Source organism: Mesoplodon mirus (genome assembly GCF_964341445.2).
Source record: "Mesoplodon mirus genome assembly, chromosome: 2".
NCBI classification, from domain to species: domain Eukaryota; kingdom Metazoa; phylum Chordata; class Mammalia; order Artiodactyla; family Ziphiidae; genus Mesoplodon; species Mesoplodon mirus.
This window is the reverse complement of record NC_138977.1, coordinates 61,010,689-61,037,465: the sequence shown is the minus strand read 5'-3', so window position 1 is coordinate 61,037,465 and position 26,777 is coordinate 61,010,689. Positions and strand designations below refer to the sequence as shown.

Here is a 26,777-nt window from a genome sequence, read left to right as displayed (position 1 = left end):
TGGGTTAGAGGTGGTGAACTGGTGATGTTAACTGGTTATTACATACTAAGGAGGAAAAGAGAGCAAAGGTTCTTAAGTTTAAGTCTCAGTGACTGGGTAGTTGGCAATACCATTGACTAGGACAAGAAATACAACATAAGCAAATTTGGTGGAAGGCAAGTGATGTTGAATTCAGTTTTAAACGTTGACTCTTGTGGGGTTTTGCTCAAGAGAGAGATCTGGGCTGGAGATTAGATTTGGGAGCCTTGAGTATATAGATGCTAGTCAAACTGTGGCCATAGATGAAGCTGCCAAGAAAAGCACGAGTAGAGAGAGAAGCAAGCTGGTGGCAAAACCGTAGGAAACACCAACATTTAAGGGATGGATGAGTAAAAGAATTAATAAAGGAGACAAGTAAATTGTTGAAAAGGCAAAAGACCCAGAAGACAGTGGTATTTCAGAATCTAAGGGAAGAAAATTTTAAGAAGAAAAAATGGTCACCGTTGTCAAATACTCGGAGGAGTTCAAGAAAAACAAGATCTGGGGTAGGGGGAGGGGAGATTGGAGAAAGGAGGTCAAAAGGTACAAATTTCCAATTACAAGATAAATAAGTACTAGGGATGTAATGTACAGTATGAGGACTATAGTTAACACTGCTGTGTGGTATATATGAAAACTGTTGAGAGTAAATCCTGAGTTCTCATTACAAGGACAAATTTTTTTTTCTTTTTTTGCTTTCTCTTTTTATTGTATCTATATGAGATGATGAATGCTAACTAAACTTTCTGCAGTAGTAATTTCACAATATATGTTAAGTCAATATATGCTTATACAGTGACACATATCAGTTATATCTTGATAAACCTGGGGAAAAAAGAAAAAAATCTGAAAGGTTTTTATTGGATTTGGCAATAAGGAGGTTGCTGTTACTTTTACAGAGCAGTTTCATTGGGCTAATGACGTGGATTCAAATGATAATGAATTGAAGAGTAAATGAGTGATTAGGAAGCAGGTGGAATATTAATTCAGGAAGTTGGAAGATGAAGGGAAGAAGTAGGAAAGTAGTAGCTAGAAATTAGAGATTTTCTTTTTAAGATGGAAAAGTCTTTAGAACGTCCACAGGTTTAGGAAGAGTCAGCAGACTGGGAGAAGTTGAAAATTGAGGAAAAAGAGGGAATAACCAATGGCAAACTCAGGATATACAAGTGGAAAAAGATCAAGATTTTAGATGGAACAATTAGCCTTGAAACGGAGAAGGATGTGATGCCTCGTCCTCTGAGACTGAAAGGAAAGAGATAACAGTGGATGCAGAAAGAAACAATTTGGGTGTAGGATTCAAAAGTTGAGGGTTTTTTTGCCTAATGATTTCTATTTCTTCTGTGAAGTAACACCTTTACTGAAAGTGAAGGGGTAAGAGTTGAATGAAAAGCTTGAAGAAAATTTAGATACTGCACAACATTATGAAAAATGTTGCTGAACAAGGACAAATACATAGATTGCTGAAAGTATTAAAGGCCTTCAGCTAAGACTGTATGTGGTTTTCTTCAGGATCAGTTAGCAGCTCCTGTCTAAGAATGAAGAAATCCGATTGTAGGATTGTTTTAATTTGGGAGTTTTCCGGGCAAGTGCAGGAAAAGGACAAGGATGCCCAGAACTTGAGTGTGTTGGTGAGAGAGTAGTATGAGTAGAAATCATGAAGTCCAGGCTTATCCATTTGGGAAATGATCAGCATATTGGAAGTCAGAGAGGAGTTTTAAGGGGACTAAATGACAAGAAGGGAGAAGGCTTGTAATGTGGGTTTGGGGAGTGGATATTAGGGGTATAGTATTTCTGGTTTGGGCATGGCAGTGTGTTGCTGTAGGGATTTGGAGGTCAAAGTCACCAAAATTAAAAAGAACAAAGAACAGAGGCATTAATCAATGATCAAAAGCTTACTTTGGCCCATCTCAAATTTAGCTTTACTCTTCACATTCCTTAGTAACTCTACTTGTTAAAGTCAGTGATATTATTTTTATTTGTAGTTAATGAATTTGGTCTGGTGGGGGGGTCTTCCCTGGCCATAGCATCTGGCCCAAGAGATTACTTGTTATTACCAGACTTGCTTTCCTCTCTGGGTATATAGGATATATTATTTTTCCTTCTACCTTTCCAGCTATTTCTAAAATGTCTCCTTTGTAGAATCTATCTGTCTATATATCCCACTGAAAACGTAGATGTAGCTGCCAAAGATTTACCCTGGGCTCGTGTTTTCTTGATGTTTAAAGACTCTAGCTAGTTCTTGCCAATGCTTTTCATGTCATGACAACTAAAAAATGATCATATTTGTCTGTACACTAGAGAAAGTGAAAGAAGCTGTTTGAGGTTAGAAGTGACTTAGTTAGGGATTCTGGCTGCCCTGAGGGTTGAAGAGAGCAGTTGTGCCCTGAATAATTTTTTACTCACTTCCATGAGCTTAGACTATTGGTATTCAGATACCTGAGATTCTATTTCACCCTTGATATTCATTCTTTGGTTCACTCTCACTCTCTTAGTGTATTGGCAAGACTGTAAGAAACCTCAATATCATTTTTGACATCATGACTAGAGTCTCACATTTGGTTTATTCTTATAAAACTTCTCTACTTGTAATTGCTTTATTTTGTCTGCCTAACATCTTGATGATGACAAGTCCATGCCAGATGATGTCCAAGGCACTCTTTCAACCATTTGTACCAGCAGTGAACAGCTTCGACTCTTTGCATTCGAAGCAGAAGTCAATGAGAACTATGAAATGGCAACAGTGTACTATGAAGAGGTAATTAAACATCTTTCTGGTGGTTGTCATTACTGCTATTTGTACAATATGGGTATAATAAATAGTACTTTCTGATTGTTTAAAATCCAACCTTATTGGTGAAAGGATAGACACATAGATCAATAAAACAGAGTCCAAATATAGGTGCACACAAATAAGGCCATTATATTTTCGGCAAAGTTGTTTACAAATTTACAAATTCAATGCAGAAAGGATAGTCTTTTCAAAAAATTGTGTTAGAACAGTTGGTTATCTGTATGCAGAAAATGAACCTCGAGAGGCAGAGATCAAGATGGCAAAGTAAGAGGGCATGGAGCTCACCTCCCCACCACGAACACATTAAAAGTACATCTACATGTACTCTCACTGAAAACTAACTGGAAACTGGCAGAAGGACTCCTGTACAACCAAGGCTCTAAGAAAGATACACACACAATTGAGTAGAAGGGGAAGAAAAGTAGAAGGGGAGATCTGGTTAGGATCTGTGCCCCTCAGAGGGGACTCAGAGGAAAGGGGAGATTGCACTGGTGTATACCGGCACTGGGGAGTGAGTAGGTCAAGCCACAGACTGGGTATCCCAGTCCTGGGTTCCTATGCAGAGGAGACAAGCCACCTTGGCTGGTTGGAGGACTGCTGGGATGGATAAAAAGGCTGGAGAAGCCTGGACTCTGCTCCTGAGGGGTGCAAGCATCCTGGCTTGCCCTACGGGCTGCCAGGTTTCCCATGGCTGCCTCACCATGCACCTAGCCCCAAGCCAAGCCAATGTTCCAGCCCCACTTAGACCATGCCACAGCAGCATTGGATCTGGGGGCCACAACCAGGGAAAAGACTCGACCCTGGGTTGCATCTGAGAAGAGCCGCTGATGCCTACACAGGCAGTACATAGGACCTCTGTATGCACATGGGCCCCAGTTGCTTCAGGACACCCCTCCTCTGGTGCAAAGAGAACATAGCCAGCTGGAGGAAAAATCAAATCCAATGTTGTGAAGCTATTGCCCTATGTTTTCTTCTCAGAGTTTTATAGTTTTAGGTCTTACATTTAGGTCTTTGATTCATTTGAGTTATTTTTGGTACATGGTATTAGGTAAGGGTCCAACTTCAATCTTTTGCATGTGGATATCCAGTTTTCTTAGCACAGTTTGCTTAAAAGACTGTCCTTTCCCTATTGAATGGTCTTGGCAACTTTGTCAAAAGTCATTTGACCATATATGCTATGATTTATTTCTGGGCTCTCTGTTCTATTCCCTTGGTCTCTATGTCTGTCTTTATACCAGTATCAGACTGATTACTATAGCTTTATAAGTTTTGAAATCAGGAAGTGTGGGTCCTCCAGTTTTGTTCTTTTTTAAGATTGTTTTGGATATTCAGGGTCCCTTAAGATTCCATATGAATTTTAGAATGGGCTTTTATATTTCTTCAAAAAACAGCATTGGGGGCCTCCCTGGTGGCGCAGTGGTTGAGAGTCCGCCTGCCGATGCAGGGGATACGGGTTCGTGCCCCGGTCTGGGAGGATCCCATATGCCGCGGAGCGGCTGGGCCCGTGGGCCATGGCCGCTGAGCCTGTGCGTCCGGAGCCTGTGCTCCGCAACGGGGGAGGCCACGGCAGTGAGAGGCCCGCATACCGCAAAAAAAAAAAAAAAAAAAAAAAAAAAACAGCATTGGAATTTTGATAGATAGTGCATTGAATCTGTAAATTGCTTTGGACTGTATGATATCTTAACAATATTAAGTCTTGCAATCTGTGAACATGGAATGTATTTCCATTTGTTTGTCTCTTTAATTTCTTTCAGCAATGTTTTAAAGTTTTAACTCATTTTGAGTTGCTTTTATTTTTACATATTTGTGGATAAGCTGATGTTTGCGTTCTCAAGACTGTGACAGAAATGATTATATGTAAATCTTTAAAATGAAATATAAAATGAACCTTTTGGTTCCCAAGTAATTGGATGAGTGTATGATGACCAGAGCACTGACACTAGGAAGCAATGAGTTGAGGATTCATTTTTTACATTATTTCATCAAATATTTATTGACCACATACTATAAGCCAGAGAAATGACTGTTCTAGGCATTTGGACTGTTCTATGACTTCTTAGTCATAGTTTCTACTTTCATAGAGCTTATGGTATTTATGGAGTGCTTACTGTGTGATGTTGTGTGCATAAAGAATATGACATAGCGTCACAATAACCTTGGTCCTCCTGATGTTTCATATGATAGAGGTTGGTTCGTGAGCCCCAGAACCTGGAGCACTGGCTGGACTACGGTGCCTTCTGCCTCCTAACTGAAGACAATATCAAAGCACAAGAGTGTTTTCGGAAAGCCCTTTCCCTGAACCAGAATCATATCCACAGGTATGGTTGGAAGGGAGATAAGGAATGAGTAGGAGCAGATAAGCTTCTATATGAAATTGTCTTGGTTCCATGACTGTGACATGGGACCATGTTGTTAATCATGTTGGTGGTCTCTTCTCAGCTTGTTGCTGTGTGGTGTCCTGGCTGTCCTGATGGAGAACTATGAACAGGCAGAAATTTTCTTTGAAGATGCTACTTGCTTGGAGCCAACTAATGTTGTAGCCTGGACTTTACTTGGTTTGATATTTTCCTGTGATATGAATGTGTTTTCTTTCATTAGAAGATTTTCCCTTTCTCTTTCCACTCTTAAATGGCTCATCACGTAGTTCTTAAACTTTAGTAAAAGTGTGGGAAATTTAAGTGAAATGTTGTCATTCTTCAGTATACGATGGTGGGAAATTAGTCGCATTTATTTCAACATCTTTTTTTCTTCAGGCTTGTACTATGAAATTCAAAACAATGATATTCGAATGGAAATGGCATTTCATGAAGCCTTCAAACAGCTTCAGGCACGAGGGCTTCAGGCACAAGTTACAAAGCAGAGGAGCACCAGTACTGTGGAGTATGTTGAAGAAGGAGGGAAAGCCGACTCCTGTTTAGGCCCTTGGGGAATAACCAGTGGTTCTTCTACAGCAGCAGTCAAGTTGGAAGCCCCAGCAGGTAGGACCAGGGAGATGATGAGTGGCTATTGGAAAAAATTACTGGCCTTATGAGGAGGACCTGGCACATAGTAGGTACTCAGTAAATAGCTGTTAAATGAATGAGAAGGTGGAGTTTTGAGTTGTTCCAGGGATACCAGGAAAGAGTCCTTCTAAGTGTTTCCTCATTCATGTGATGGAAAGTTGGAAGCTTCTACTTGTTGCTATTCAGTTTTTTGAGACTTAGAGAATTTACTGTTTCTGTGTATCCCTAAAAGGGGTATCATTTTAGCTGAGTAAATCTCATTCTTTTTCCCCCTCACTCTCTTCCCCATTATGTAAGGTCCCATTCTTGTGATTGTTAAATTTATTTGTTTATTTATACACTGTATTTTTTTCCTGTTCTTCATTAACATTCTCCTTTCCTCCACTTTAGGAAATCAGTCATTCTAATGTGTTTAATGTGTGTATTTTTGTTTATGTGTTTCTTGCATATGTTATTTTGTTTATAAGTTATTGTACATTGTTATTTTGTGAGCATATATTTTCAATAGTTTGAGGTATAATAAACTGCACATATTTAATGTACAATTTGATGTTTTGACCTATGAACACACCCATGGAAACATCACCACAATCAAGATAATGAACATATCCAAAATGCCCAAAACTTCCCTTGTGCCCATTTGTAATCTCTTTCTCTTGCTCCTATTTCCAGATAACCACCAATCAACTTTCTATCACTATAGATGAGTTTGCATATTCTAGAATTAAGCAGAATCACACAGTATATACTCTTTTCTGTCTGACTTCTTCCACTAAGCCTAATTATTTTGAGTTTCAAACATGTTGTTGCCCATATCAGTAGTTCGTCATTTTTTATTTCTAAATAGTATCCTGATGTACAGAGATACCACGGTATGTTTATTTAGTCACCTGTTGATATATATTTGGGTTGTTTCTAGTTTGGGACTATTAAAATAAAGCTGCTATGGATATTTGTGTACAAGTCTTTGTATAGACATATACTTTCATTATCTTGGGTAAATACTTAGAAGTTGAATAGCTGGGACACTGGGTTATCTAACAGTATGTTTTTTACTTTCTAAATATTTGGGGATTTTTCCAGATGTCTTTGTTTTTTATTTTTAATTTAATTTCATTGTGATTAGAAAATGTGCTTTGCATGATTTGAATCCTTTAAAATTTATTTGGACTTGTTTTATGGTCTAGTGTTTGATCTGTCTTGATTCCATATACACTTGAAAAGAGTGTGTATTCTGCTGTCATTGAGTGGAGTGCTCTATAAGTAGGTTTAATTAGTCGATTGTGTTGTTCAACTCTACAAATGCTTTGTAGTTCTGTGCCTTTGAAGTTTTGTTTAAATAGTCCTTGCCTCAAGTCACATTTTCTTCAATTAACTTTATAATATTAGTTTTACATTTAGATCTTCTTTAAAATTTATTTTTATTTATTTATTTTTGGCCACCTTGGGTCCTCGTTGCTGCACGCGGGCTTTCTCTAGTAGCGGTGAGCAGGGGCTACTCTTCATTGCAGCATGCAGGCTTCTCATTGTGGTGGCTTCTCGTTGCGGAGCATGGGCTCTAGGTGTGTGGGCTTCAGTAGTTGTGGCATGCGGCCTCAGTAGTTGTGGCTCACGGGCTCTAGAGCGCAGGCTCAGTAGTTGTGGCGCACAGGCTTAGTTGCTCCGCGGTATGTGGGATCTTCCCAGACCAGGTCTCAAACCCGTGTTCCCTGTATTGGCAGGCAGGTTCTTAACCACTACACCACCAGGGAAGTCCCTACTTAGATCTTTAATCTATCAGGATTCCATCTTTGACTGTGATGCAAAGTAGGCATCAAATTTTATTTTTCTCCACATGTAGATCTAGTTTTCTCAAAACCATCTATTAAACCATCATCTTTTATCCTTTGATTTAAGGTATGTATGTCTCTGAGCTCTCTGTTCTGTCTCATTTGTCTGATCTTAAAACAATATCACACTCTTTTTATTGCTGTGGTGTTATAGTATGCCTTCGTATCTGGCATATGAGGTTCTCCCATTTACTTGCCTTTTTTATACCTGACTTACCTATTCATGAATGTTTATTCATCTGTATGAATTTTACAGTGAGTTTATCAAGTACATTAAAAATCCAGTTGGAAATTTTATTTGGACTGTACTGAATTTATAGATAAATTTAGGGATAATTAACATCTACGTATTGTTAAACCATTCCATCCAAGTGTGTGGAGGATCTCTCCATTTACTCAGGTCGTCTTCTGGGTTCTTTATTAAAGTTATAACATTTTTTCCCAGTGAGGCCCTGTTTAAGTAATTCATAGATATTTTATAGATTCCATTGCTATCATAATAGTATCTTATTTTAATTATGTTTTCTAGTTGGTTATTGCTGTATTTTTTAGTGTATGCTGTTGATTTTCTACATTTTAGATTTTAGTGTATACTATTGTTTTTTGGATTGAACTTGTATATGACAATCTTGTTTGACTCTTATTGATTCAAGTAGATTATTAATTCTGTTATTTTTTTCCAGAATATGATTATCATATCATCTGCCAGTAATGACAGTGTTATGTTTTCCTCCCAATCCTCATACTACTCATGTCTTTTTATTATCTACAATATGTTGTATATTAGTTGTGGTGTTCAGCGTTGTCTTCTTTCCTGTCTTAAGGGGAATGAGTTTAAAGTTTGTCTATTAAATATAAAATATGCTGTAAGCTTTTTCTGAAAAACCTTTACAGAATTAAGGAGGATCTCTTCTATTCTTAATTTCCAAAGAGTTTTTTTCATTAATAGGTGTTGATCTTTATCAAATTCTTTTTCTGCATCAGTTGAAAAAAATAAAATTATTTTCTCCTTTTATCTATTAATATAGTGAACAACATTGATAGATTTCTTTTATATTGAACAATCCTTGCAATAATTGGAGATCCTACTTGATCATAATGTATTAGTTTTTAATATACCTTTGGATTTGAATAGCTAATGCTTTATTTTGGATCTTTGCAACTATGTTCATAAATGAAATAGCCTGTGATTTTCTTTTGTCGTCTATTTTTTTTTTGGCGGTACGCGGGCCTCTCACTGCTGTGGCCTCTCCCGTTGTGGAGCACAGGCTCCGGACGCACAGGCTCAGCAGCCATGGCTCACGGGCCCAGCCGCTCCGCGGTATGTGGGATCTTCCCAAACCAGGGCACGAACCCGTGTCCCCTGCATCGGCAGGCGGACTCCCAACCACTGCGCCACCAGGGAAGCCCCCTGTCGTCTGTTTTTATAATCAGGATTATTAGGCACCTTTCCTTTGCTCTTCTGTATCAACTTATATATGATACAATTGATTTTGACTTAAACATTTGGCAGAACTCAACCATAAAACAACTGGGACCTGGGGTTTTTGGCAAAGGAGGTATTGACTATCATTTCATTTTCTTAGTCTTTAAGGATTTGCATTCTATATTTCTTATTGTGTTATTCATGGTATTTTATACTTTTTAGAGTTCATCAATTTCATCTAGGTTTAAAAATGTTATTAGAATATGATTTTTCACATTAATCTTTTATTTTTAAATACACTTTATTTTTTAGAGCAGTTTTAGGTTCACAGCAAGATTAAAAGGAAAGTATAGAGATTTCACATATACTTCTTGCCTCCACACATGCATAGTCTTTCTTCCCCATTATCACCATGCCTGGTGACATATGATATGCAGTATCTTAAAAGCTTATGTGCCATCTGTATATCTTCTTTGGTGACATGTATGTTAAGGTCTTTGGCCACTTGTTAATCAAGTCGTTTATATTCTTATTGTTAGTTTTAAGAGTTCTTTGTATATTTTGATTAAGTCTTTTATCAGATGTGTCTTTTGCAAACATTTTCTCCCAGTCCTATGGCTTGTCTTCTCATTCTCTTCACATTGTCCTTTGCAGAGCCTGAGTTTTTAGTTTCAGTGAAGTCCAGCTTGTCAATTCCTTCTTTCATGGGTCATGCCTTTGGTGTTCTATCTAAAAAGCCATACTCAATGTCATCTAGGTTTTCTCTTATTTTATCTTCTAGGAGTTTTATAGTTTTTGCATTTTACACTTAGTTCTGTGATCCATTTTGAGTTAATTTTTGTGATGTTATGATGTCTGTGTTGTCTAGATTCATTTTTTTTGCATGTAGATGTCCAGTTGCTCCACTGCTATTTGCTGAAAAGTCTATCTTTGCTCAATTGTATTACCTTTGTTTTTTTGTCAAAGATTAGTTTATATTTATGTGGGTCTATTTCTGGGCTCCCTATTCTGTTCCACCAATCTATTTGTCTATTCTTTTGGCAGTACCACACTGTCTTGATTATTGCAGCTTTATAGTGAGTCTTGAAGTCAGGTAGGGTCAGTTCTCCAACTTTGTTCTCCTTAAATATTATGTTAGCTGTTCTGTGTCTTTTGCCTCTCCATATACACTGTAGAATCAGTTTTTTGATATCCACAGAATAACTTTCTGGGACTTTGATTGGGATTGCATTGAATCCATAGATCAAATTGGGGGAGAACTGACATCCTGATGATAGTGAATCTTCCTATCCATTAACATGAACTATCTTTCCATCTATTTAGTTCTTTTTTGATTTAGTTCATCATAGATTGTAGTTTTCCTTATACAGAACTTGTATATATTTTGTCAGATTTATACCTAAGTTTTTCATTTTTGGGATGCCAATATAGATAGTGTTGTGCTTAAATTTCAAATTGCACTTATTTGTTGCTGGTATATAGATTAACTTTTGTATATTAACCTTGTATCCTGCAATTTTGCTATAATTGCTTATTAGTTCCAGGAGTATTTTTAGTCACTTCTTTTGGACTTTCTACATAGACAATCATATCTTTTGCAAACAAAGACAGTTGTATTTCTTCCTTCTCAATTTGTATTCCTTTCTTCCCAATTTGTATTTCTTTTATTTCTTTTTCTTGTCTTGTTGCATTTGCTAGGACTTACAGTATGATGTATGATGTTGAAAAGCAGTGGTGAGAAGAGACATCCTTCCCTTGTTTCTGATCTTGTGGGAAAACTTCAAGTTTCTTACCACTAAGTATGATGATAGCTATAGTTTTTTGTAGATATTCTTGATCAAGTCCAGGAAGTTTCCCTCAATTCCTAGTTTACTGAGAGGTTTTATCTTGAAGAGGCGTTAGATTTTGTCAAATGCTTTTTCTGCATCTATTGGTATGATCATATGATTTTCTTCTTTAGCCTGTTGATATTCTGGATTACATTAGTCAATTTTTGAATGTTCAACCAGCCTTGCATACCTACGTTAAATCCTATTTGGCCATGGTGTATAATTCTTTTATATATTGTTGAATTTGATTTGCTAATATTTTGTTGACAATTTTTTTTTTTGCGGTATGCGGGCCTCTCACTGTTGTGGCCTCTCCCGTTGCGGAGCACAGGCTCCGGACGCGCAGGCCCAGCGGCCATGGCTCACGGGCCCAGCCGCTCCGCGGCATATGGGATCCTCCCAGACCGGGGCACGAACCCGTATCCCCTGCATTGGCAGGCGGACTCTCAACCACTGCGCCACCAGGGAGGCCCCTGTTGACAATTTTTGAGTCTATGTTCATGAGAGATAATAGTCTGTAGTTTTCTTGTCTTGTAAAGTCTTTGTCTGGTTTTGGTATTAGGAAAATGTTGGCCTCATAGAATGACTTAGGAAGTATTCCTTCTGCTTCTGTCCTCTTAAACATATTGTATAGAAATGGTATAATTTCTTCTTTAAATGTTTGGGAGAATTCACCAGTGAACCCATCTGACCCTCGTATTTTCTGTATTGGAAGGTTATTAATTACTGATTCAGTATATTTAATAGATTCAGTATATTTAATAGATATAGTCCTATTCAGATTGTCTGTTTCTCCTTGTGTAAGTTTTGGAAGATTATGTTTTTTAGGAAGTTGGTCCATTTCATCTAGGTTATTAAATTTTGGGCACATAAGTGTTCATAATATTCCTTTACTATCTTTTTTAAAAATTAATTAATTAATTAATTAATTAATTTGGCTGCATTGGGTCTTCGTTGCTGCACGTGGGCTTTCTCTAGTTGCGGCGAGCGGGGGCTACTCTTTGTTGCAGTGTGCGGGCTTCTCATTGCAGTGGCTTATCTTGTTGCAGAGCATGGGCGCTAGGTGCGTGCGCTTCAGTAGTGTGGCACGAGGGTTCAGTAGTTGTGGCTCGTGGGCTCTAGAGTGCAGGCTCAGTAGTTGTGGCACACAGGCTTAGTTGTTCTGCGACATGTGGGATCTTCCTGGACCAGGGCTCGAACCCGTGTCCCCTGCAATGGCAGGCAGATTCTTAACCACTGCACCACCAGGGAAGCCCTTTACTATCTTTTTAATGTCCACGGGATCTGTAGTGATATCTCTTCTTTCATTTCTGATATTAGTAATATGTCCTCTTTTTCTTTCTTTCTTTTTTTTTTTTTTTTTTTAGTTAGCCTGGCTAACGGCTTATTGATTTTATTGATCTTTTCAAAGAGCCAACTTTTGGTTTCATTAATCTTCTCTATTAATTTTCAATTTTAATTTTATTGATTTCTGCTTATATGTTTATTATATCTTTTCTTTTAACTTTGTATTTAATGAAAAATTCTCAACAACATATTAGCAAACCAAATCCAACAACACGTAAAAAAAGATCATACACTATGACCAAGTGGGATTTATCCCAAGTTCACAAGGATGGTTCAACATATGTAAATCAATCAATGTGATACACCACATCAACAAAAGAAAAGACAAAAACTACATGATCATCTCAATAGATGCAGAAAAAGCACTTGACAAAATTCAACATCCATTCATGATAAAAACTCTTACCAAAGTGGGTATACAGGGAACATATCTCAACATAATAAAAGCTATTTATGACAAACCCACAGCTAATATAATACTCAACGGTGAAAAGCTAAAAGCCTTCCCACTAAAATCTGGAACAAGACAAGGATGCCCACTCTTACCCCTTCTATTCAACATGGTATTGGAAGTCCTAGCCACAGCAATCAGACAAGAAAAAGAAATAAAATGTATCCAGATTGGAAGGGAAGAGGTATAATTGTCATTATATGCACATGACATGATACTATATGGAGAAAACCCTAAAGATTTCACACAAAAACTTCTAGAACTGATAAACAAATTCAGCAAGGTAGCAGAATACAAGATTGACATACAGAAATCTGTTGCATTTCTTTACACTAACAATGAAATATCAGAAAGGGAAAGTCAAAACAAAACAAAACAAAAAACAATCCTTTTAAAATCGTATCCAAAAAACAAAAAAAAAATACAAAGGAATAATCCTGACCAAGGAGGTGAGAGACTTATCTGCTGAGAACTATAAAAAACTGATAAAGGCAACTGAAGATGATTCAAAGAAGTGGAAAGATTGCTTATCTCCACTTTTTTAAGTTCTTTTACTGAGGTTATGTCTTGTTCTTTCATTGGTAACATATTCATCTGTCTCTTCATTTTGCCCAATTCTCTGCTTATTTCTATGTGGTAGGCAGGTAAGTTGGTTACATTTCCCAATCTTGAAGAAGTGGCCTTATGTAGGAGATGTCCAATGGGGCCCAGCAGGGCACTCGTTTCTGGTCACCAGAGCTATATGCTCTAGAGGTATCCTGTATGTAGGCTGCATGCACTCTTCTTTTGTGGCAAGGTGAACTAATGTGGGCATGCTGATAGGCGGGGCTGGGCCCCGGCCCAGTTATCTGTGAGGCAGTGCCTCATGTGGTGGCTGAGGGCCCACTGGAGGGCACAGTAGGCTTCCTGTGTGGTTGGCTGTGCAGCCCTGGGGGGACTTGGGGCTGGTGCTGGCCCACTGGTGGGCTAGGCTGTATCCCTGTGCAGCTGTTTGTGAGCTCCAGGAGGGCTCATGGCTTGTGCCAACCCACTGGTGGGTGGGGTCAGTCCCCGGTGGTAATAAGCTAGAGGGAGGATTCTAAAATGGCACTTGCCAGTACCACTGTTATCATGGTAGAATGATCCCCAAATGGCTGTCAACAGTGTCTCCATCCCCAGAGGGAGTACCAGTTGCCTCCTGCCTTCCAGTAGGCTCTCCAAGATCAGCAAGTGGGTCTGACCCAGGCTTCTTTCAAACTACTGCCTCTGCACTGGGACTGGGAGCATGTGAGATTTTGTGCACTCCCTTTAAAATTGGAGTCTCTATTTCCTATAGTCCTTCAGCTCTCCTGATCCTAGGCCCCAGCGGTTTTCAGAGCCAGATGTTCTGGGGGCTTGTCTTCCTGGTTCAGGATCCCTAGTTTGAGGAGCCTGATATAAGACTATGACCCCTCACTCCTTGGGGAGGACCTCTATGATTGTGATATTCCTCTTGTATGTCGGTCACCAACCTGAGGGTGTGGGTCCTGACTATACCATGTCCCTGTCCCTCCTACCATCTCACTGTGGTTCCTTTTTTAAGTCTTTGGTGTGGAAAATATTTTCTTCTAGTCTCCGTGTCATTTTCATAGATAGTTGTTCTGTAAGTGGTTGTAATTTTGGTGTGTCCATGGGAGGCAGTGAGTTCAGGGTCTTCCTACTCTGCCATTTTGGCCACCTCTCCAGTTTCTTTTTTTTTCATTAAGATCATCACTTCTCAATGATCAGTCTGCATATTTAACCATTCTCTTTTCTTGAAATACATGTTGGATTAACTCCATCTCCAATAGTTTGTGTTTCCTTTGGTTGCTTCACTTTCTTGTCACACCCAGTAGATGTAATCATTTCCCAGTAATACTGTAATACTTTTTACAGTATTAAAAGTAAATTAGAGTAAATTATTTCCTGAGAACCCCACAGTTATATAGCTAGTCTCGCCACTGATCTGCTCTGAGGCATTTACCCTCTCTTAACCTTGGTTTCCTTATTTAGAGGAAGTGGCTGTTGAGCTTTACCTAAATCATAGAGTGAGTGCAAGTAATTGTTTACTGAGAATTCTAAGAAAGGGTAATGGAAAATGTCAAGTATAAATGAAAGAGTTATAACTGCTCTCCTCTCTTGAAGGAATTACAGTTCACTCATTGAACTATTATTTTTAAAACTTCTACCTTTTTAAAAAAAGAGCTGTTTAAATATAAATACATAAATGAATATATATGGTATTTTGATTTGTTATCTCAATAGTGATTTTGAATTAACTGAAGCATACAGCATAAACATGTTTTTTCTTACATGTAAATAGTAGGTTACTGTAATCATTTCCCAGTAATACTTTCTAAGAGCTCACCTACCCTCACAGTTTCTATTTTCACTTCTGATAACTGTCAGATTTCTATCTTTAACCTTGACATCCCTCCAGAATCCAGCAGTTGGATTTTTCCACTAGTTAACTCATCTCCTCATATCTCAAACTGACTCTACATCATTATATTAGGCACCCAAGCTCATGATCTCAGAGTCATCCCTGCTTCTTCTTGCTTGCTTGCTTGCTTGAGCTTCCCCCGATCCCAATATCAAGTTGATTTCCCAGACCAGTTGGTTTTCTTTCAAAATGCTCCCTACATCTTCCTTTTATATTTCCACTACTCTCCATTATCAATATCCAGAATGTTATAACAGCCTTATTACAGACTTGTCTCCATCAACATTTTTTTCTCCTTGCTGCATAGTACTGCTAGAGTAATCTTCATAAAATCCCACTTTCATCCTCTGATTTTTCTGCTCAAAACTCTTTATTGTAAACCTCTTCTTTTTCCTACAGAAGAAAACTCCTAGCATTCAAATATCAATACAGTCTTAGCCCCCAACCTACCTTTCCTTAATTTTTACTATGCAATCCTCAGTATCCATAAAAATAATTAGCTTGCTACTTCCATGCTTTAGCCCCTACCTCTCTACCTATCCAACTTCTACCTATTTTTCAAAGCCATATCTTTTTCTCTAGCTGAGAGTGACCTCTTCTGATTCAGAACCAGCTGGCACTGATCATTTCCTAACCAGCATTGCTTTTTATTTTTATTCCTAAAACATTTGTTTATGTGAGAGGCAGCTTGGAATGTTTAAGAGCTTCAGCAAATTTTTTAACTTTTCTGTGGTTCACTTTGTTTAATGGAGCATAATAAGTATATCTCATAGTGTTGTAAAAAATAAATAAGATTGTACATTACAATCCTTAATATAATACCTGGCATACAGCCATGTTCATATATAACTACTTATGATATTGATGATGGTGATTTTTGAACAGTGAAATAAAATAGAATTCCTGTCCTTAAATGGTTTTAATATTATCTAAAAATATGTTAATCTTCTCCTCTGGATTCTTGAGATTCTAGGCTTAACATATAGCTTTTGTAATAGGTATTTGTTTGACACTATCATGACTTGGGCTGGCAGAAGGGTTTGACTAGGGGGTCATAGTGGCAGGAGCTGTGCTGTCTGTTTAGCTTGCACTCTTTAAATTATTCAGAAATATAAAAAATCTGGAAAACAAGTCTTTCCATGCAATATTTAGGGGTTATGTTTCCTATGCTTTGGAAATTAATTGTATTTATCTCCTGTAATAACCTTTTAATATACAATGTAGGAAGGTAGTTTTTTTTCTCATTAAAATTTAATCTTTATAGGACTAGGAGCTCCATTATCCATTCTACATGAATTTCTTGATGAATCCTCTAACCTGCAGTCTGAGTCACATGAACCCATTTTGTCTGTACAGTCTCAGGATCCAACTACCAGCCCAAAACCATCCAACACATTTATCAAGGAGATACCATCAAAAAAAGGTAATTAGAATAAAGATTTCTACTTGGAAGAAGGGGATAAACAAACTAGACAATGTTGAAAACTCTTTTGATGACCAAAATGGCAATCTTAACTTGTTTGAAGTTGATTAGTTTATCTGTAATATTGTCTAAATTCCTTCATGTGAGGCTAGACTCTGAAATCCAATCTCAGTAATGCAACTATTTCTATAGTGAGGATTTACATTTAGCTCAGAGAAGTAGCCAACTACAGACCTATGATTTTCTGTTAATGAATTTTCATTTTTACAGTATCTAAAGGTCAGAGTATCTACAAATCTGTTTCACAGTCAGGAAGATCTGAATACTTTTTTTTTAAAAAAAAGCTTTTATTTCATTCAACTTGCATTTGGAACCACCAGTAGAATAACCTTGAGAACTTTTGAGATCTCCTCTTTGGGGGCCATTGCTATAGAATAATCTATTGCTTTCAAGATTATAATTTCTCTCATGTATTAGAGTAGAATACTCTCCCTGCTATGTGTCTGAGCTTCTGAATTTTTCCTTTATATCTAATTGTCTATTATTTTAATATCATATTTTCAGAAGCATCAAAATGTCAAGAGTCATCAACTTGTCTGCATCCCACCTTTTATAGTGTTTCCCAAACTCCTACCACCATCTTCATGGAGACCATACGCTTCTTGATGAAGGTCAATGCTGTGCAGGTCAGAATATTTGAAAAAGGGCAAGTAGAGGGAAAGATTTTAATGAACTACTTATTCTCTCATAGTGATGTCTTCGCAAGCTTAAATGTGTATGATGCAGAAATCAAACATGCTTTGAGAGCACACTATAGACACAATGGAATAAACATTCAAACATGAACTACTCTCTGCAGAGAGCATCAGGAGACCTCATTGCAAGTCTGCTCCCTAGAGAATACCAGCAAAGCGAAATCAGACTCTGAGTCATTTGTAGCCTGATGTTACTTTATTGTGGGAACTCATGTGTTGGGGGTTCACAGGAGCCTAAGCACACCCTTCTTCCCTTCCAGGTTCTGAACCAATTGGAAACAGATACCCAGTGCTATATGGGGGGATAAAAATACTAATTTTTTATTGGTATAACTGGGCTGGATATGTGACTGGTCCCAGATTTGATTTACCCATGCAGTCACAGGTGGAACAGCTGGAGAACTGCAGTCTCCTCCCAGAGAAGAAGAGCATCCTGTAAGGTCTACCTACCACATAGGAAATGAGAAACATATCCATGAAGCGAGCAGTAAGAGAGAGAGCAAGATCCAGGAGGCAAGAGATTTGGCCCTCAACCTATAGAATGCATGTCCCACTTGAGGGTGGGCAACTCAAGATAGGGCAAGAATTATGAACTAGGTGGGAGTGGGCCACATTAAACAGGAGGCTTTAATATACTAACCTTTCACAATAGAGAAACAGGCTCTCTGTCTCCCTAATTAAGTAAATCACTTTTCCCCCATGTCCAAGAGTCAGTACGCAGGTAGAGGGAACAGCTGCAGAGCCTCCCCCCCAGTATTTTCCTAAGAAGGTATCATTATTAGTGGAAGTTTCTATATTATAGGCTGAGATGAGAACAGAGGGAGAAGAAGGGTTTCCCCTCTTCTTAGCAAGTACATATGACTTTGTCAAATTTGCAGGCCGTATATCATATTAAAAACAAAGTATAGCCCAAAGTATAAAACTGGTGAACATAACAAATGCTTGAGAGTGTGTCAGAAACAGACATTTATGTTTCTAAGATCCTGAGTTTAGAATTTTAGAAAGGGAGGTTTTGCCTCACTCTAAGTTTCCGTATAAATACAAATGCCTGAAAATGTTACCTCGTATGAAAATGGGGTGGTTGATGAAACGCCTTTGTCTGCTACACAATAGGCTAAAACTCATCTAGTATGACCAGCAAGACCAGAATTATACAGTACTGTAGATAATTCACTTGGAAATGTTACTACATGAATAGCTGGTAATGGAACCATGATATGCTGAATGTTTATAATCCACCTCTAACCTTTTGAAATTGATAATCATTTCATTCTATAATATGTTTCTTATTTATTATCAGAGACATAATCTTCAACCATGAGAGCTATGGAATTGACACCATGCAGTCATTTACATGTTTCTTATAATCTGAGTTTTCCTTGCAGTATGTACACAGAGTGCTTGCACATGAGCTATTATGCCCTCATGGAGGCCCCAGCTGTGAGTATTACTTGGTGCTGGCCCAGACACACCTACTCAAGAAGGATTTTGCTAAAGCAGAGGAATACCTTCAACAAGCAGCCCAGATGGACTACCTGGTAATAACTTTTGCTAGAGCGTCTTAAGTTTAGTTTGGAGAAGGGACAAGTAGGCCTTCTTAAAGGTGGTGATGCCATATCACAGGTAGATTTCTGGTTACCAGAGGTGGGGGTCATCAGCTGTCAGTAAACTCATTTATCTAATTTCCTTCCATTTGTTTCTGTTAATCAATCATGACTTTTACAAAGGACAGAGAAAGGATAAGGACAGCTCTTTAGCGGACACTTTATCTATTTCAAGTTTCCTGAACTTCTACTTTCTCATTGTGAACATCATCATGGTTATGCATGAATATTTTTCTTAATATTTTCCCCAAAGACAAAATGGCTTTGAAGAATGCAAGAAAAAAATGAGAGGGCAGTCCTAGAACAGTTATCTCCCAGTGCAACTGAATGGCCTTCTTTCAAATTTGCAAAAGAACATGGACTTCATCTAAATTTAAATGTTAAACAAAGATCATTAATGTACTTTTAAATACTACCTCATCCCATGTACTACTTGTTCTTCACTTTCTTAGAACCCTAACGTCTGGGGCGTGAAGGGCCATCTCTATTTTCTGAGTGGAAATCATGCTGAGGCCAAGGCATGCTATGAGCGAACCATTAGTTTTGTAGTGGATGCTTCTGAGATGCACTTCATCTTCCTGCGACTGGGGCAGATATATCTGGAAGAGAAAGAGGTGAGGAATAGAGATGGGGAGTAACTATGTAAATCAGGTCATTGTCTGGGATCTTTGTGGAGTGAGAATAGTAATATGATAATGACATTTTTACATCCAAAGGTAAAGTGACTTGCCCAACATCAGATAACCAGTAATTAATAGAAGCAGGATTCAAACCCAGGCAGTCTAATACTAGAGTCTGTGGTTTTAACCATTATGATACTAAAAAAGTTGTTAAGAACTCAGTGTTATTTTAGCTATTATTTTAGCTTTCTTTTATTAAAAGTAGTAGAAGCATTCTTAGCTTGACTTAACTAACAGAAAGGTACCACTTTGGTCGGGGATGTTGATAATGGGAGAGGCTATGCATGTGTGGGGACAGTGGGTAAATGGAAAATCTCTGTTCTTTCCTCTCAATTTTGCTGTGAACATAAAACTTCTCTTAAAAAGTTGTCTTAAAATATATATATATTTAAAGTATATATATAAAATATATTTAAATATATATATATATATATATATATATATATATATATATATATATATACACACACACACACATATATATACATAATCCAAGGACTCATCTAACTTTGATTGGTGTGGAGTACAATTACAATTACAATTAGAAGCCCCATGGTTATCCTAGCAATGCAGTGTTTGAAGCTTCCAGATCAATAGCTCAGTGGTGCTTTCTTTCTACAGTACGAAAAGGCAAAGAAAACCTACCTGCAAGTCTGTAAGAGATCGCCTTCATGCCTTACCTGGCTAGGACTGGGAATCGCCTGTTATCAGGTAAGAGGATCAGGTCTTGAGACTAGCCTGTGCATACAGCTGGCCTTGACTCTTAGGCCTTCCAGGCATCCTGGGAGTTTGGGTGGTGGTAGGAAGGCTATCAGGGCACTCTTCTCTAATGAAAAGTTGCTCTTCAAAGCTGTTCAGTAAACTGAAGGTCAATCTGGAACTACAAAAATAAAACATTCTTTAAAAATCCCACAAAAACTGAAGCATGAAGCTATATAATAAAAAATTTCATGTTATTTGGTACATAAGCTTGTAATTTTATTATGTTATCTGGAAGAGAAAAGTGATATGGGATATAAAGAATCTACTCAATTAAATTAAAGAAACTAATTGATACTTACTAGGCTCTGTGTCCCTTCTATATTCAGGAGGAGTTGCTACAGCTTCTGGTAGATCTTTTGTTCCACTGCCCCTAAAAACTCTTTAGTCACCCTTCCCTCCTTTCCTCTAATCTTTGAAAGAGGCATGCATTCTTCTGTTCTTGTCTAACTTCTTCATGTGTATTCTTGATTCTATCCCTCTCCTTTTCTCCTAATCCCTCACTTTCTTAATGTTTTCTTTCTCTTTGATTTACATTTTTAAGCTTTCCTTCCCAGTCAGCTCTTTCCCTGTACTTTTCCCCTTCTTATTAAACAGTAACAACAGTAACAACCTCCCTGGTTGTTACCCTTAACCAAAAGAATTGTTTATATTACTTGTCTCCTATTCCTCATTGCTGTTTTTTTAACCATAAAGGTAAAATATGATAGTTATAGAAATTTGGATGATACAAAATATGAGGAAAACATAAAAGTATCCATAATCCCCACCACTCAGTGATAACCACTATTAACATTTGAATGCATTTTCCTCCAGTCTTTTTTCGTACGTATATGAAAGTAATTTTTTTTTAAGTTCTTTTATTTATTTATTTATTATTTTTGGCTGCATTGGGTCTTCATTGCTGCATGCGGGCTTTCTCTAGTTGTGGCAAGCTGGGGCTACTCTTCGTTGCAGTGCGCGGGCTTCTCATTGCAGTGGCTTCTCTTATTGTGGAGCACGGGCTCTAGGCGCATGGGCTTCAGTACTTGTGGGACTCGGGCTCTGTAGTTGTGGCTTATGGGCTCTAGAATGCAGGCTCAGTAGTTGTGGTGCATGGGCTTAGTTGCTTTGCGGCATGTGGGATCTTCCCAGACCAGGGCTTGAACCCGCGTCCCGTGCATTGGCAGGCGGATTCCCAACAACTGCGTCACCAGGGAAGCCCTGAAAGTAATTTTAATGTATAAAATTGTAAATAATGTATTTACTGCTTTGGAATCTTTTTTTCTACTTAACAGTATAGCATTGGTACCTTCTCACATAATCAAATAGTCTAAAACATAAATTTTGATAATTGCATGGTATTCCCTGGTTTGGATGCATAAGTAGGGTTATCATGTAATTTATCATACAAACCAGGACACTTCTGAGAATGAAAAGGGTGATATTAATAATCACACTGGGACACAAGGAGTGTCCCAGGCCAACCAGGACATGTGATCACTTATATAGAAGCCATATGCCCCCACTCCACCTTCCCAGAAAGGATGTAAAACATCTGTAGCTGTTAGAAACCTAACAGCACTTTCAAAAGAACAAGAAACCAACTGTACAAACCAGTCAGCATAAATCATGCTTCTATTTGTTTTAAGTAGCATAAAAATATTTTCATTGATATAGAAACTCAAAAAAAGTTGGGTTAAGTCCTACTGCTAAGGTATCCAAGTAATCTCTGCCCCTCAGTCAATGTTTTAGTCATGCTGTACCTATGTGTGGATATACCATATCTATTTGACCAACCACTTATTATTGGACATGTCATTAGTTTCTACATCTATATATTATAAATAAAGCAGAAATAAACATTCTTAAGACATAAATCTCTAAGCTTAATTCTGTTATTTCCTTAGGATACATTCATAAAGAATGTAGAAAAAATTTTAAGTATAGTGTCAACTCACTTTCTAGATTTGGCTGTAAACTGATTTATATTCTGCCAGGTGTGAGAGTCCATTTTACTGTTAAGTCATCAACAATGGGCATTATCATTTTCCAATTTGATATATATCCTAATTTACATTTTCATCACTAGTGAAGTTGAAATCATGTGAATTATCTGTTCATTTCCTAGGTACCAGTTACCCTTCAATTCCTTGCAATTAGGTGTATACCCCTTAACACTTTGCTGAAACTTCTCTGATGGGGGCCCCCTATAACACCCTAATTGCCAAATGCAATAGACCCTCCGATGAAGTCTCTGTGGCACTTAACCCTGCTGACTGCCTCCTATTTGAAACCCTCTCTTCGCTTGACTTCCACAATATTGCATTCACATCCTTCCAGTTCCACGCCTTCCTCTCTGGTGTCCTTCTCAGCCTTTTTTGCTGGCTCCTAGTCTTTTACCCATCATAATTGTTGGGTCCTCCTGGGTTCTATAGCCAGCTCTTCTCCTGTCACCTTACTTCTTCTCCCTAAGAAATATAATCTACCCCAGTGGGCTTAACTACCAACTGTGCCCCAATGAATCCTAAAGCTTCAGTTCATAACACTTTTCATGTTCTGACCCTTATATCAAACAATGTAATAGACAGCTCCATTTGATGGTCCCCCAGACACCTCAAAATGTACATATCCAAAATGTAACCTAACTTATCTCAGAAGGATTCTCACATTCCTTAAGCCTGTACCTTCTCCTGTATTCCCTGTCTTAGTAAATGGGACTATAATGAATCCAGTCAACCAAGCCAGAAACTTAAAAACTATCCTAGTCTACTTCTATTACTTTTAATTAGGCATCAAATATCCTATTCATTTTGTCTCCTAAATGTCTGTTGAGTCTACTGTCTCCTCTCCATCCGTGTTTTTACTGCTCTAATTCAAGCCTCATCCCTTCTTTACCTGCTAGGGTGTTCTCCTGTCCTCCCTCAATTCATCTCCTGCATTGTTACCAAAGTGGTCTTTAAAATATGCAAATACCAGGTTACTTCCTTATTTAAACTCCTCAGTGACTACCCCTTATTTCAGAATAATATTCAGATTTTTTTTTGAATGATCTGGTCTCTTCCTAACTCCTTGGTCTTATCACTTCCTTTGTTTTCTCTCTCGCCTTCTCTCTGTCTCTCCCTTCCCTCCCTTCTCCAGCCACACAAGCATATTAAGAGTTTCCTGAGCATGCCATGCTCTCTGAAGCCTCTGTGCCTCTGTATATGAAGTTCTTCTTACCTGGAATGCCTTGAAGTATAGCTAACAAACTCCTATTTATCCTTCAGGATTGACTTCAACGGTGTTTCTTCTCTGAAGCCATCCCTTAATCTCAGGGTAGAACTATTCCTCTTTTCCTTTGCCTCTCCACTAGATTATTTATGTGTACATATATGTATAGGTACACATAAATAAATATATATATGTATGTGTACATATATATACATATATGTATATATATATGCTTTTATTATAGAAATGTTTATTTTCTATCAGAACTCTTTATGTGTTTGAGTTTTCATTTTGTCTTAATTTTTTACGTATCTGTCAGTGAATTCTTTGGGCAAAAGTTGTATTTTTTCTTTTTATTCCAAGTATCTAGCATACTGCCTGACACAGAGTAAAATAAATTCTTAGCAAATATAGGTTGATTAAATAATGAATCAATATCTCTGAGACATTTAAAGTGTGGACCAAGGTATGGGCATTGCCTAAAGGCCATTCTTCATATTGTCTTGGGCCTAGAAACCAGTTATTTTATTTTCTAAAACATGAAAAATGAAGAACGATTTTACTGGGGAGAGAGAGGTATCTTGTCCTTTCCTTAGGTGGCCTTTTGGAAGATTTTACAAAACAAACTCACAGTATTAGGGAGCAGCAATGATATCCATGTGCCCAGAGCTCAGGGAACACCCTAGAATCTCTGAATGTTGTATTGATTGCTCAAGACTGTGCTGTCAATAACTAATATTAGGGGAAGAGAAGCTTTCTAAACAATAGTATTTTGATGGGCTAACAGGACTAACTTAAGAAAGGGATGTACAATATAAAACTACAAATGTATCTGACAGCCCACTGTATATGGGGAAATCACTGAATGAGGCACACATGATAGTGAATACTTCTGGTTTTCCAACCCTGGCACCTGAAGCTCTGTGGTTCATGGATGCCCTGATGGGCCTGCTATAGAGAGAAGGAAGAAGAGAGGGGTATAACTCGATGGCCCAGCAGGCAGAGCTCCAGATTCCTGTACCTGACTTTTTAATCAGAGCAGTTCTACTTTTAACTCATTCATATATTGGAACACCACCACATATGATTTTGTTTGAAGAAAGAGTTCTGTTGCTAAAAAATTTTTTTTCTGTTGCTAAAAATTTTTTAAGTTGAAAATTATTAGTATGGGTCACATATATCAACGTTATTTGGACATAGCATTTTCAGCTAAACAGATTCCAGCTGGCTTAAGTGAAAACTACTTTGACTTAACAAATCACGTTTTCTTCTTTTTCTATCAAGCTGGATGAGCTCACAGAGGCTGAGGATGCTCTCTCTGAAGCCAATGCACTGAACAACTACAATGCTGAAGTATGGGCATATCTGGCTCTGGTCTGCCTGAAAGTGAGTGATTATTATCCTTACACAATGCCCTTATAGAGCAGAGAGGTGAGGGACCAAGTAAAGAAAGAGATAGCGGGAAGGCCATCAATGCATGATAGTTGAGGTTTGATGAGCTTCAGATGTGGTCATTATACTGATGATGAAGGAGAGTTCATGTCTGGGAAGCCTCTACTTAGGATGTGCTTGAAAATCATATACTTAGGTGTGTTTGTCTGGAAAGGAGATTCTAAAAATGGGAATGAGGCACTTGGGTTTGGTCGTCTCAGGTGAGTGGTAATGGGGTGGATTGGGGTTGACTGTCAGTGGGGGTTTCAGATGGGGTGGGCTCCCTGTGGCACTTTTGAGCTGCTCAGCAGGCCCCAGCCCAGGCCACACAAACTAAGCCCAGCCCAGTGTGTGCCCTGACTCAAGATGAAGGAGCATGTACAGATCAGATCTTGGTCTGGGGTGGCAGTTAGGAGATGTGCATGCAAGGGCTGTGCAGTGGGATGGCAGATTAGACTTGGGGAAGGTGAGAGATTCTCCTTCTGCCCTCCTCAGCACCACTCTGCCTGCCTTCACTCTCATGTTTAGGACCTCAAGTCTGGGATTGTATAGTCATTCTATTTATGCTCTGGATCTACAAAAATGTCATATATGGTCTAGAAAAGCTATATAAGAATCTAGTGATAAAAAGAAAGGCAAGGTAGACTATAAGGGTGTAGCCATAAATGAATTACCAACAATAGGAACAACAGAAATCTCTGATAGACTGAAGTTATTTTCCCAAAAGATCCCATCATTTAAAAAATGCACCTGATGCTATGAAGCATCTTCTGTGTAATTGTCTCTAAGATTTTTCTTTGAGACCAGAGTTCAGACAGATGGTTTAGCTATTCAGACACATAGTTTAGATATTTACCTGATACTAATCAGGAAAGACATGGTATTTATATTTAAAATGTATTTAGTTATATTTAATGACCTGAGTTCCTTTTTCATTAAAGTTGTTTTCCTTTTAAAAAAAGTAAAAATGGGAGTCATATTGTATCAGAATGTAACAAGGTCAAAGACCAGCAAAGGAGATACTCTACTAGTGTTTCTGAATCATTCCATCCTGTTGAACTGCTGGCTGAGGGTGCTTATCCTTGAAATAATGGGAAATTGTGTGTGGGGGGGGTAATTGTGGGAATTTGTGATAGCTGCTTTACCTATAGAAAATAACCCTCCCCAAATTAAAATAACTTGCTTCAATAACTTCAACATTAGCCTAAGATTCAAATTGGGAATAAAGAGAGTGGCCCTGAGTTTTGCATTGGCCAATACAACACAGGGACTGACAGGGAATATTGTGATTATAAGAGAAACTAACAGAATAAAAATTACTGGACTTTCTCTTTGGAGTAAATATCAATATGAGAAATACCTGAGTTCTTACCCCAGCTGTGCCACAACTAGCTGTGGGATACTGGGGAAGTTACTTAAACTTGCTGGGCCTCAGTTTCTTCATCTTTAAACTAAAAGGGTCAAAATGGAAGATTTTAATACACTTCTCTCAGAAACTGCTAGATCAAATAGGGAAAAAATTAAGAATGTGTAAGGTTTGAATAAAACAACAAGGTTGAGCTCAAACACTAATTATAGAGCCCTGTACTTAATCATAGAATACATATTCTTTTGAAGCACAAGTGAATTATTCATAAAGGTTGACCATATGCTAGACCACAAAGAGAGCTTCAATGAATACATATAGATCATACTTCAGTAAAATTATAAATCAACAACTAAAAGATAGGCCAAAAGACTCACATACATTTGTAAACTTAAAAAAAGATGTTTCTAATTAATTCATAGATCAAAGAGAAA

General features: G+C 38.0%; 1 protein-coding gene across 1 annotated transcript in view; it reads left to right on the top strand.

Annotated features, from left to right (window-relative positions):
- The window catches only part of CFAP70 (cilia and flagella associated protein 70), a 93,499-nt gene that overhangs the window by 57,938 nt on the left and 8,784 nt on the right, over window positions 1–26,777 (top strand). The window contains exons 17-26 of the mRNA XM_082640063.1: window positions 2,648–2,773; window positions 4,994–5,127; window positions 5,249–5,364; window positions 5,563–5,787; window positions 16,398–16,556; window positions 17,121–17,242; window positions 18,697–18,849; window positions 19,368–19,529; window positions 20,217–20,306; window positions 24,831–24,932. Of these exons, the coding sequence (XP_082496189.1) occupies window positions 2,648–2,773; window positions 4,994–5,127; window positions 5,249–5,364; window positions 5,563–5,787; window positions 16,398–16,556; window positions 17,121–17,242; window positions 18,697–18,849; window positions 19,368–19,529; window positions 20,217–20,306; window positions 24,831–24,932 (1,389 nt within the window). The remainder of the gene's footprint in view (window positions 1–2,647; window positions 2,774–4,993; window positions 5,128–5,248; window positions 5,365–5,562; window positions 5,788–16,397; window positions 16,557–17,120; window positions 17,243–18,696; window positions 18,850–19,367; window positions 19,530–20,216; window positions 20,307–24,830; window positions 24,933–26,777) is intronic.